At 45.9% G+C, this 11,224-nt stretch overlaps 1 protein-coding gene across 1 annotated transcript; it reads right to left on the reverse strand.

Moving 5' to 3' along the window:
• Positions 1-9,059: 9,059 nt before the first annotated feature.
• On the reverse strand, positions 9,060-10,350 carry LOC130851661 (transcription initiation factor IIB-like). The gene has a single exon (XM_057732284.1). It carries the CDS (start codon positions 10,292-10,294, stop codon positions 9,344-9,346), a length of 951 nt encoding a protein of 316 aa, XP_057588267.1. The 5' UTR covers positions 10,295-10,350; the 3' UTR covers positions 9,060-9,343.
• Between the last annotated feature and the right edge of the window lie 874 nt (positions 10,351-11,224).

The following is an 11,224-nucleotide window of genomic DNA, read 5'->3' on the forward strand; positions in this document are numbered from 1 at the left end:
TTCTACATTTCTGACCAAAGATCTAAACTCTGTTTACACAGGAATAATTCCCTATGTTAATGCCCACAAATTATATTTATTAAATACAAAAAAATCCAAGAAGACTTGTGGGGGAGGGGCGGGTTGCCAAGTTCATGATTCTGTGTCAAAACAGAAGCCTGCCCCAGACCCTGCTTAGCTGGAGCCAGAGGGGGCCATGCCAGCACGAGGGATTTCAGGATAATTCAGTAGGAGTGGGCACGGAGGGGACAGCTGGAGTGTGGCTTTCAAACCTCAGTCCCTCAGGCCAAACACCCAAATAGAACAGAGTAGGAAAAAAATAGAACAAAGACACGAGCAGATGTGAGCTCAGAGTGCCAGGTGTCATCTTTGTTGTGATGCAAAAAGGAGAGGAAGGAGGGGACCAACTTCCTGGATTCATGACCTTCAACATGTGGCCAATTGTAGGTCACAGACACTCAAGATGATGCACAAAAAGCCTGCTGCCTCCAGCTCCTGCATTTCTGCCTCAGTCTTTCTCCTTTGCCGGTCTCCTTGGGTCCTCTGGCTCTCCTCTCTCACCTCTGCACACCCTCCCTCTTGCCCTACATGTGCTCTGTGCACACAATCACCAAGACCATTCCTGGTGCTTCTGCCTCCAAGGGAAATTCAGAATGTTTCCGACAGCCCTCAAGGGAGCTGCATTTTTACCCTGTGAGGGGAAAGCTGCTCCGTTGGCCAGGAGAGTTCATCCTGCCCTAGGGAATAGGGAAAGGAGGTGGGGGGTATATGATGTGCCTGTATTTTTGTTAGAAAAATTTCCTCTTTGTTCCAGAAATCATTCTCTGACTCTGCTGGCTTCCTTTTTCAGTACAAAGGGAGCCGCTTAGCCAAGGATTATGAGCAATTTGAGAGGTACGATTTGCCTGCCAAGTTGCAAAGAAAATGCAACTTGTCGGGTGATAAAGGGATCAGGGAAGAGTGATGGCCTGGGAGTTCGCTGAAAGCAGCAGCAGGAACCACAGGGGGACTCGAAATGCAGGATCCAAGAGGCAATGCAAAGAGCTCTCCAGCTGAGCTCCAGCATCTAATCAAAGGAAGCCCCAGGTGCAGGGCTAAAGAAGCAGACGTTCTCAGCCTGCATCCTGGTAGCCCCACCAGCAGCAGCGGGCACACCCACCGTCCACTCTCCCCACCCTCAGCCCCCTCCCTTGCCTCTCTCCTATCACACTGCCCCCTCCTCAGCCTCTTTAGCTGGTTTCTCCTCTCCCAGCTCTCCTTTTCCTGACCTCCAAACTCAGAGCATCCCAAGGCTCAATCCTTGGACCTCTCTTCTACACAATTCTCACTCCCTAGCTGATCTCATCCACACTGCAAGGACCATCCACATGCTGATGACTCTCAAATTTGTAACCCCAAATCTCTCCCCTTAAACCCAGACTCATCTATCCAACTGCCTACTCAGCAGCTTTATTTGGGTGTCTGACAGGCATCTCAAACTTAACATGTCCCAAACAGAACTCTTGGTCTTCTGCCCAAAACCTATTCCTCCTTTCTTATTCATCTCAGTAGATGGAAAAACCATTCTTCCAACTGCTCAGACTAGAATCTTAGCATCATCCTTGAACTTCCCTTTTTTAGACCATCAGCAAAGCCTGTTGGTCAACTTCTGAATCTACCTAGAATGCAACCGCTTCTTACCACCTCATCACTCCCATCCCGGTACCAACCAGCATCCCTCTGCATCTGGACCATCACAATAACCTTCCAACTGGTCTCCAAGGTTCCACTCTTTCTGCAATGTGCTCCACTGGATCTGGGAGTCAGAGTAAACCATTTCCCTGTTTAAATCTTCCAAGGATTCCCAATCTCACTCAGCATAGATTCCTACACGATCTGTCCTCTGCTGTCTACCATGTCTTATTTTTATTAGCACTTGGTCACACCTGCCATGTTATACATCTGTTTTATTGTCTAGAACAGGAATCAACAAACTACAACACCCAGGCCAACCATCTGTTTCATAAATAAAGTTCTACTGGAGACAGTATGGACCACTCATTTATATTTTATCTGTGGATGCTTTAGTGCTAAAACGGCAGAGTTGAGAGTTATACCCAGAGACCTATGGCCCACAAAGCCTAAAACATTTATGATCTGACCCTTTACACAAAAAATTTGCTGATCCCTGATCTAAGAACATAAACTGCAAGGAAACAGGGACCTTGTAAATGTTCAATGAATATTTGTTAAATAAATAATAAACAAATGTAAGTGCAAAGTAGTGACTAGGTTTCTAACAAAGGTATCAGAATGTGACATCCAAACGAGGGTTATCCTACAAAAGACAACAGTTGTGATAATAAGGTAATGGGGATGGACCTCACTGAAAATATATCCAAATCTTTTGATGCTGTAAATGGTTTCTGTCTCCTAAGGGAGGAGTCTTGAATTTACTTTCAGGGAAGACCGAGTTTCGACTTAGGAAAATCTCTCAGCACTTCCCACCTGTTGCCCCTGGGCAAGACCTACATGTAGTGGGATAAGCCAAACACTGATGTTCCCGTCTCATTTAATAACGCAAATAGGCTGTGTCTTTCAGCAGAGGTATGGGCTTTAGATTAAGGCAAGGCAAAAATAAAAAATAAAAAAAATTTAAACTGAAAAAAAACCTCCTCTTCTCTTTAGATGCTAAGGTGAGTTTGTCCTGGCCCCTGAGGGAGGGAGGGAGATGCCTGGAGTTTTGGGGCTGCCCCCTGTTACACGGTGTCTGGCCAGGAGGTAGACAGGAAAGTAGCCCTGAGAGGGACCCGTCTGGCCCGGTAGGTTGTGGGTCTGACCCGAGGGGTGGTTTTAAGTTATTCTCTGTAGTTTCTGGGTCTCTGATGTGCTCCTGGGAATTAGAGAAAGAAGTTGGCCCAGGACAAGATAGAAGAGAAAAAGAGAGAGAGCAGTTCATGCTCGCCTGAAGCCAGAAGGAGGTGCTAGAGAGGGACACCAAAACTGGACCCATGTCCATGGAGAGCCACCCTCGGAGGCTCCCCAGAAGGAGCACATAGGGGGAGGGGGGCAAGGGGGTGGAGGCTGGGGGACCACAGAGAGCTGGGTACAGTTTTCCTGAGAACCATTGGCAGACAGTCCCTCAGACAACTCCCAGAATTCCCCTGGGGAGGCGACTCCTACAGCTACAACAGTGCGAAATAACAATGTGGATGCTCAGAAAGGAACACATGACCTTACTTTGGATCACACCTTTTGAGACCAGGACATTTAGCTCATAATAAAATTAGCAATTTAAAGAGTATCATTTTAATGATCACCATCGAGTATTCATTCAGTGTATATGGACTGAGTGCCTGCCACGTGCCCATCATTGGGCTGGTAACAGAGATAGAACAGTGAGCCCAGCAGACACGTCGATGTTTTCAGAAGCTTGTGGTCTAGTGGAAAAGGCAGACAATAAACAGAAATTAAATAAATGTTTACGCACTTGTCATAAATTCTACAAAGAAGAAGCACAGGGAGGGAAACAATGAAAGAAAGAGAAGGAAGGATGGAAGGGAGAGAGGGAGGGAAGGCGGAAGGAAGGGAGGAGGGAGGGGGAGGGGAGCAGGAGGGGGAGGGAGAAGGAAAGAGAGTCGAGAAAGAAAGAGGAAGGGAAAAGAGGAAGAAATGAAGAAACAAAAAGGAGAATAGAGTTTGCAACTTCTCTGCACTCCTAAATTCATCCAACCCACTGTGATTTTCTGGTCTAAGGAACGTGCCCTATTCATAGCTAATTGGCTGGGTAACTTGAGTTTACATTCCTAATCAATCTCCTTCCTTTGATCAGGAAAAGGACCCCACTCTTTGCAGGTCCCCAAGGCCTGTTCCACACAATCATGACACCACACACATGCAGTAAGGAGAGGGCTTCTCTTCACAACCTCATCCACCAGACCGGGTCACTTCCAGGTGACTTGCTAAAACTGGGAAGATGATCCAGCCTCCTGGCAGCCTCCATGACCACGACGGCACAGTTCCATGGATTCACTGACTGTTTTATAAACATATCCAAAGAAGCTGATTCACTGGTGGTCCCACTCAGTAGTGATATGAACACAGAACGGACTTATTTTCTCCAATAACTCCACTGCCCGAAAGAATCTGCTCTGCAAATATCTCCCTGCTGGAGAGAAGGGGACTGTAGTAACATCTCAGCCCATTCCATCACTTTTTGGTCCCTTTCAGTTATTAGAGCAGTGTAGTTCCAGTTCCTGAAGACCCAATCCTCATTTTAACTCCTCAAACTCATACTCGATTCAAAGCCCTCCCTTCAGGGCAGGCTAGACCCTCGGCCTGCAACTGCCCTGCTCTCTCTCTGTCTCTTCTGTTTCCTACTGGCGTGGTGTTGGAACAGGAGGACAGAGAGCTGCCTGGGGCCGAGGACCAATCCCTCTCAGTTGGTGGCCCCTGTTTCTCTGTCAAAGCCTGACTAGACATCAGTCCTCTCCATGGGATGGGGCTTGCAAGCAGACTCTCAGGAGCACATTTGTGGATTCTTGTGAGGGAGCGTGGTCTTCAGGGCCCCTCCCCACAGGAAGTCCTGCTGCGTCTGTTCTTTTCCCAGGTCGCTCAGCACCCTCAGGGGAGGCTGCAAGGACCTGTCTCCAGTAGGCACTCTCTCTCAGGGAGACCTGTAAGGCAGCCAGCCGCTCCTTCTGGGGCATGTCCCAGAGCACAGGCTGTCCCTGCCAGGCCCACAGAGGTTGTGCAGGCAGCTTCAGCGGGGCTGCCTCTGGGAAGTCCACCTCCACAGCCCAGCAGCCTGGGAGTCCAGGCGGAAGAGACCACAAGTTCCCACACTAGTGGGAAAAGGGATGGTTCAGACTCCTTCTTTGGATCTGGGAGCCCTTATTTGGGGAAGGAGAGCAAAAGGAATAGTCTCTCTTCACCAACAATGCGCGCGCGCGCACGCGCACACACACACACACACACACACACACACACACACCCCCCCCCAAGAGGCTGCCTCCTTCCCTTGCCCCTAGTCCCCTCCATCAGGAGAGAGGGCAACAGGATAAGGCCACTTCTCCAGCTGGTGTTCTCTTGGAAAGCCCTGCAGAGAGAGGCCAAGTCGACCTGCTGGCCGTTCCCTGAATTCGGGACATGGGACACCATCGGGTGTCAGCCGTGGGGCTTTGTGGGTGATTCTGGGGAGAGATGATTGCACTCCACACTCAACACCAGCCTGTTACACTATTTTAACAGCTCAAGACCAAATGGGGTGAGAGCATCAAAATTCAAACACGGCACACAGGAAAGATGTGAAAGGCCCAAGGGAGGACCCCCTGGTTCCTGGTTGGAACCAGGTCGGCGACATCTCAGTTGGTGACAACTCGTCTGTCAGCAGCTCAACCACACGCTCACTAACGACTGACAGAGCAGGACAGGAATGTCATCGCGGGCAGTGCCAGCGGGGGCCCCAGACACGGGGGCTTGTCTCCCTGTCCTCAGTACCAGCCGCACCGAACATCTGACAGTTACCGAGTCCCAGCGTCAGATGGGCACTTGGCAATCAGAGGTGGACGGCACCCCCCTCCCCGACCACCACCTTAAGTGACTGTGAGCCTTAGGGAGGAGACAGATCCGACAACAAGCTCCCTCACCGTAGAGGAAGGCACCTCCACAGAGACAGGCAGCTCCCGAGAGAACCAGGAGGCCTTCTCAGAGGCATAGCGTGTGTCCTGATTTTTGAAGCATAGCTAGATCAAGAGGGAACTATCACAAGGAGATGAGATACAACACATCAGCTTTTCAAGCAAGACTGTGAGGGGGTGTCTGCTTCACATGCCCAGAACCTGAGGACCCCAGAAACCCCCTCCATAGATGATAAACAGATACCACTTTCCAAAACGGTCATGCCAGAGACCTTTCTCTATTTGAAAAGTTTTGAAGTGGGACAAGAATTACACTTTCTGGGAGTTGATTCTGACCTAGAATTAGAGTCAATTGGTGGCAGTTCCAGAAAGGCAGGTTTGGGGCTCAAAACAATTAATTTCTAATGATTATAACTCTCCTACAATGAAGACATCTCTAGGCGAGTAGGGACACCTATCACTAGAGGGGTCAGGCAGAAGCTAAACCACCACAGGTCAGAGCTTCAGAGTGGGAGTTCTCCTCTCGTTCAGCTTCTGAAGCATCTTTCAAATAACTCGAAGATTTGCTTGATTCTGTTCTGAAGAGGGAACCACTTGTTTGGATGCCTCATTTCCAACACGTTTATTGAACAGTAATCTCTCGCATCCACAGGTCATCATAACAGGAAAAATCTGCCAAAGAGCACTGTTTATGAAAAGCGCTTATATGCCAGATTATTCACTATTTGTCTGAACCTATGGCCAAAGGACTGGAATTCTTGCTCTGAGATTTTGGTGATGGAGGAAAGAAGGTTGCTGTCAAAAATATTAAAAATATAAGCTTCTTATTTTTATGCCACTAATGATAAAGAGAGGTGTTTTCTTCCCACAAAACTACTTTTTTTAACTTTCCATCATGGTTGCCATGGCGATCTGAGCTGGTGCCTGACTCCTGCTAGGAGACCCCGGCTCCCTGCTGTGGTCCAGTGTGCTCAGGGCTGACACTCCTAGTTTTTCTTCAGGGACCTCGGGGCTCTGTCTGCCTATAGCGGGCTGTGCCTTATTTTAGTCAAAATAATAAAAGGAGGAGATTTAAGCCCTGGCCATTTGGGGTTTTTTAATAGCTTATTTTAAAACAATACACGGTACATTATAAACAAACATACATATACATACACAAATACAAGACATTGCAAACAAAGTAAAATCACCTGAAATCCCATTCAAAGAGGACTTCTGTTAATATTATGAACACACTCTGGAAAATTCTGTTGTTGCCTCTATTATTTGTATGGGCTCCTATGTACACTGCTTTTTACATAAAATGGATCATAATGTACTTGATCTTTTGAAACCTTAATTTATCACTTGAAATATCATGCGATGGTCGTTGACCTTGAGCAACAAACATAATAACATCTAATGTTCATTGAGAGCTCAAAAGGAGACATCGTATTCACTCATTTAGTTCTCATAAAACCCCAGCCAAGAAAGTTATTATCTATTATTATGTTTACTTTGCTGTTATTATCTCTATTTTCCAAAAGGCAACACTGAGTATGTTCCAAGATCTCACAGCTAGTAAGTGGTAGGATCGGGGTTCAAACCCAGGCTCTCTAGTTCCAAAGCCTGTGCACTTAATTGCCACATGACACTGTCCCTGAGCAATGCCCCTCTTTTTCAAAGACTATTTTGTGGTGTAAATGTACTTCCAGTTATTTCCTCAGTCCCCACTTAATGGGCATTTAGTTTGCAATATTTTGCAGCTGAGGGTAACACTCTGATAGCAATCCTCTGATGCTTGGATACCCCTCTTGCTACCTTCATGACAGGATTTCCTTCTTTGGCAGAGACTGCTCAAAGCTGGATTGCTAAATCAGGGGCTTGACCTGCCCTTTACAAAGGTTTTCTGGGCTTCCCTGATTGCTTAGTGGTTAAGAATCTGCCTGCCAATGCAGGGGACATGGGTTCAATCCCTGGGCTGGGAAGATCCCACATGCCGCGAAGCAAATGAGCCCATGTGCCACAACTACTGAGCCTGTGCTCCAGAGCCCATGAACCACAACTAATGAGCTCACACTCCACAACTACTGAAGCCCACATGCCTAGAGCCCGTGTTCTGCAACAAGAGAAGACACAATGAGAAGCCACGCACCGCAACAAAGAGTAGCTCTCACTCTCCGCAACTACAGAAAGCCTGTACGTGCAGCAACAAAGACCCAACGCAGCCAATAAATAAAAACAAATAAATAATAATAATAATAAAAGGTTTTCTGACTTTACGGCAGCATGAGGGTGGCTCTTCCCCCCAGATCCTGGCCAGTACCAGTTTTTCCATTGGTGACTTCACTTGCAGTTTTTGACTGTAAGGTTGACAGCCTTTCGTTTTTATTGACCTCCTGGTTCTCTTCTTTTGAGTTACATGTCTTTTCCTTTGCCTGTTTTTTGAATTAGCACACTTATCTTTTCCTGGTTAGCATCTCACAGCTCTCACTGTATACGTGCCAGGGTGCATAATTACGGGCAGTGGAGTAGATTGGCTCCTTCAGCACCTGCCCTAACCTCCTCCTGTTCCAGGAGAGCTGAAAACCACACTTTCCAGATTCCCTTGCAGCTAAGGCTTCAAATGTGCTGATATTCTACCACTGGGACATGCTGGCAGGAAACTTGAGAAACTGGGTCAGCACACCAGGCATGTGTGGCAGTCATGGTTGCTGCTGTGGGGTCACTGGGTTCCATGAGGCTTGTGAGTCAACAGTGCTGGCTAAAGCTTCCTGGTCTTTGGCTCACAACTGTGACCCTAGGCTCCAATGACCATGGGAGGAGACAGCAGATTCCTCTGCAGCTTCCTGGGTGAACCAAAGCAGCAGTTGCCCTGGCAGGCCAGCTCTGAGGTCTCTTCCTTCTGCCCTCCCAACAGTTCAGGAACCACTTAAATCCTTGTGTTAAATCCCTTCCTGCTTAATGAGCCAGAGTGGGTTCTCTACTCTGCAACTGAACCACTAACTGTTAAATCATGCTAAACATATCTTCAAATATTTTTCCAAGTTTACCATTTAACTTGCAATATTGTTTCTGCTGTTCCCTTGCCATTTAAACAATTTTTTTTGTAGTCATATTTTAAAACACTTCATCCTCATTTATGGCATCTCTGGAAAAAAGTTTTTCCATGGCAAGTTGATAAATGATACATTTTCTTTCAGTATTTGCAATCAGTATGTGTGTATTGGAGAAGGGAGGGGGCATAAGAAATATGACGACTGCTGTAATCAAATAATCCCAGTGATTTTGTTTTGTTTTGTTTTGTTGTTGTTGTTGTTGTTGTTGTTGTTTGCCGCTCAGCTTGTGGGATCTTAGTTCCCCAACCAGGGATCAAACTCAGGCCCACAGCAGTGAAAGTGCAGAGTCAACCACTGGACCACCAAGGAATTCCCATTCCCAGTGATTTTTTTTTTTTTTTAGTTTTGAAAAACGTTTTATTCAAGAATTACATAATTTCATATATCTTTCAAAATACAGTTTCCTAGATTGCTACAAAAGAAAGCAAATTCAATAAGAAATTTAAATCATTAAATATGTTTCACTAGTATATACATACAGAATGCCAAGCGATTAATATTTAGCCCTGGAATGCGTACCATGTCTTTTGTTTTTCCTTATTAAAGGCTCAATCCAGCACTTTGTATAGGCTATGCACAACAGGCAAAGTTCAGTGTTCATAAGAGTTTGACATTAGCTGCCTCAGTTTATAGCTGTGGTAGTTTGTCCACAGGGGTGTCAAATTTGAAGTCTGTAGGAAACAGATCTGGGGCCCGAGGATAGATCAGTCTGTAGGACTGTCTGATTGTAACATCAGCAACACCAGCAATATCTCCAATTTCTTTTTGGGTCCTTTTCTCAGCTGATGCCTGCGAGGCCATGTAAATGGCGGCTGCTGCTACAGATATGGGGCTCCTTCCGGGAACCAAGTCCAACTCCACAGCTTTACGGGCTATATGTGTAGCTGCCATCTGTACTTGTTTAGGAAGACAAAGGTTGGAACAAAACCTGGACATGAAGTCCCCAGTTGTAATCAAATCCACACTGGTTTCTAAAGCTTTCAAAATAAGTTTAAAACATCGGCCAATTTCTTTCTTAGAAATTCGTGATACGGCACATATTTCTTTAAATGTCCTAGGAACTCCTTCCTGTCTGCAAGCAATATAGAGACAGGCAGAAGCTATGGCATCATTAGCTCTTCCCTTCAGGCTCTTCTGTTCATACACTTGTTTGAATAGATTATTTGTTCGATCAACTATATTTCGAGGGAGGTTGATTCTGTCTGCCATGGTAGTGATTTCTTTGAATGCGTTCATCATTGCCCGATCAGAACTACTCATGGTTCTCCTATTCTGGTACTTAGAATTACCAAATTCATCAAAACTTGCAGCTCCTGTACCCTTGCCAATCATAGTAGACAAATCTCCATCACTCAGAAGAGGATTCTGAGAATCTCCAACTCGAGATGGATCTTTTGTTGCTTTATCATTGCTGAAAGTTCTCCACTCAGATCCTACATCAATAACCCGGTCACCTACGACCAGACCACATTCAGGACAGATCATATCACCAGCTCTGTAGTCTTCCACTAAGATCGCATCTGGATGGTTTGGACATGTGACTCTTGGAAGAGCATCCAAGTGGCTGGTAGACGCCATCTTCACGGCCACTGCGGTTCCAGCTACAAGCGACAACGCACCCTCCGCAAACAGGAAGAGACTGTGGCCCCCAGTGATTTTTTTTTTTAAGCCCTTTATTAGAATATAATTGCTTTCCACTGTTGTGCCAGTTTTTGCTATACAACAAAGTGAATCAGCTGCATCTACACATATATCCCCATATCCCCTCCCAGTGATTTTTAAATGTCATCTATAGACACTTGAATGTGGACGTCATTCTATTGCCAGGGTTGGCAAATTTTTCCTGTAAAGGAACAGACAGCAAATATTTTTCAGTTTTACTGTTCAAATGGTCTCTATTGCAACTATACAGCTATGCCTTTATATCATGAAAGTAGCCATAGATAATACGTAAACGGATGGGCATGACTGTATTTGGCCTGCTGCACTTAGAGTGCTGACCCCTGCTCTACGTCCCCCATTGGTTTATTCCTGGGCCATTATCACGCTCACTGCATGATTACAGCTTTAAGTTCTTTCTTATTACACTTCTTTGCAGATCTTTTCTGGCTCTTCTTGAGTATCTATTTCTCCAGAGGAACTTTAGAATTGTTTTTCAAGTTAAGAAAATCTTATTGGAATTACAATCAGAGAGTTGCTTAGTTCTTTAATAAATTTAGAAGGAATGTCATCCTTACAAAACTATCTTCCAATATCCATTTATTCAAGTCTCCTACTATCAAGAATTTTCCTCCTCGAGAGACAGTATGGGCACAGATTCCAATCCTAGCTCTGTCACTTCTTGGCAGTGTGACCTTGGGCAACTTACTTCTCTGTGCTTTTATTTTCTCATCTGTAAAACGTGAATTGTGGCATTTATCTTGCAGGGTATTGGGAGGATTGAATGATTTGCCTGGAACATAGAAAGCACTGTTCACTTGGTGCTCTAACCTTGTCGTTACTTCTGTT

Source organism: Hippopotamus amphibius, chromosome 4, assembly GCF_030028045.1.
Source record: "Hippopotamus amphibius kiboko isolate mHipAmp2 chromosome 4, mHipAmp2.hap2, whole genome shotgun sequence".
In the NCBI taxonomy this organism is placed as follows: domain Eukaryota; kingdom Metazoa; phylum Chordata; class Mammalia; order Artiodactyla; family Hippopotamidae; genus Hippopotamus; species Hippopotamus amphibius.

What these genes read in the sequence shown, in the direction of transcription:
- LOC130851661 (XM_057732284.1), bottom strand. Translation starts at nt 10,294, where the DNA reads ATGGCGTCTACCAGCCACTTGGATGCTCTTCCAAGAGTCACATGTCCA.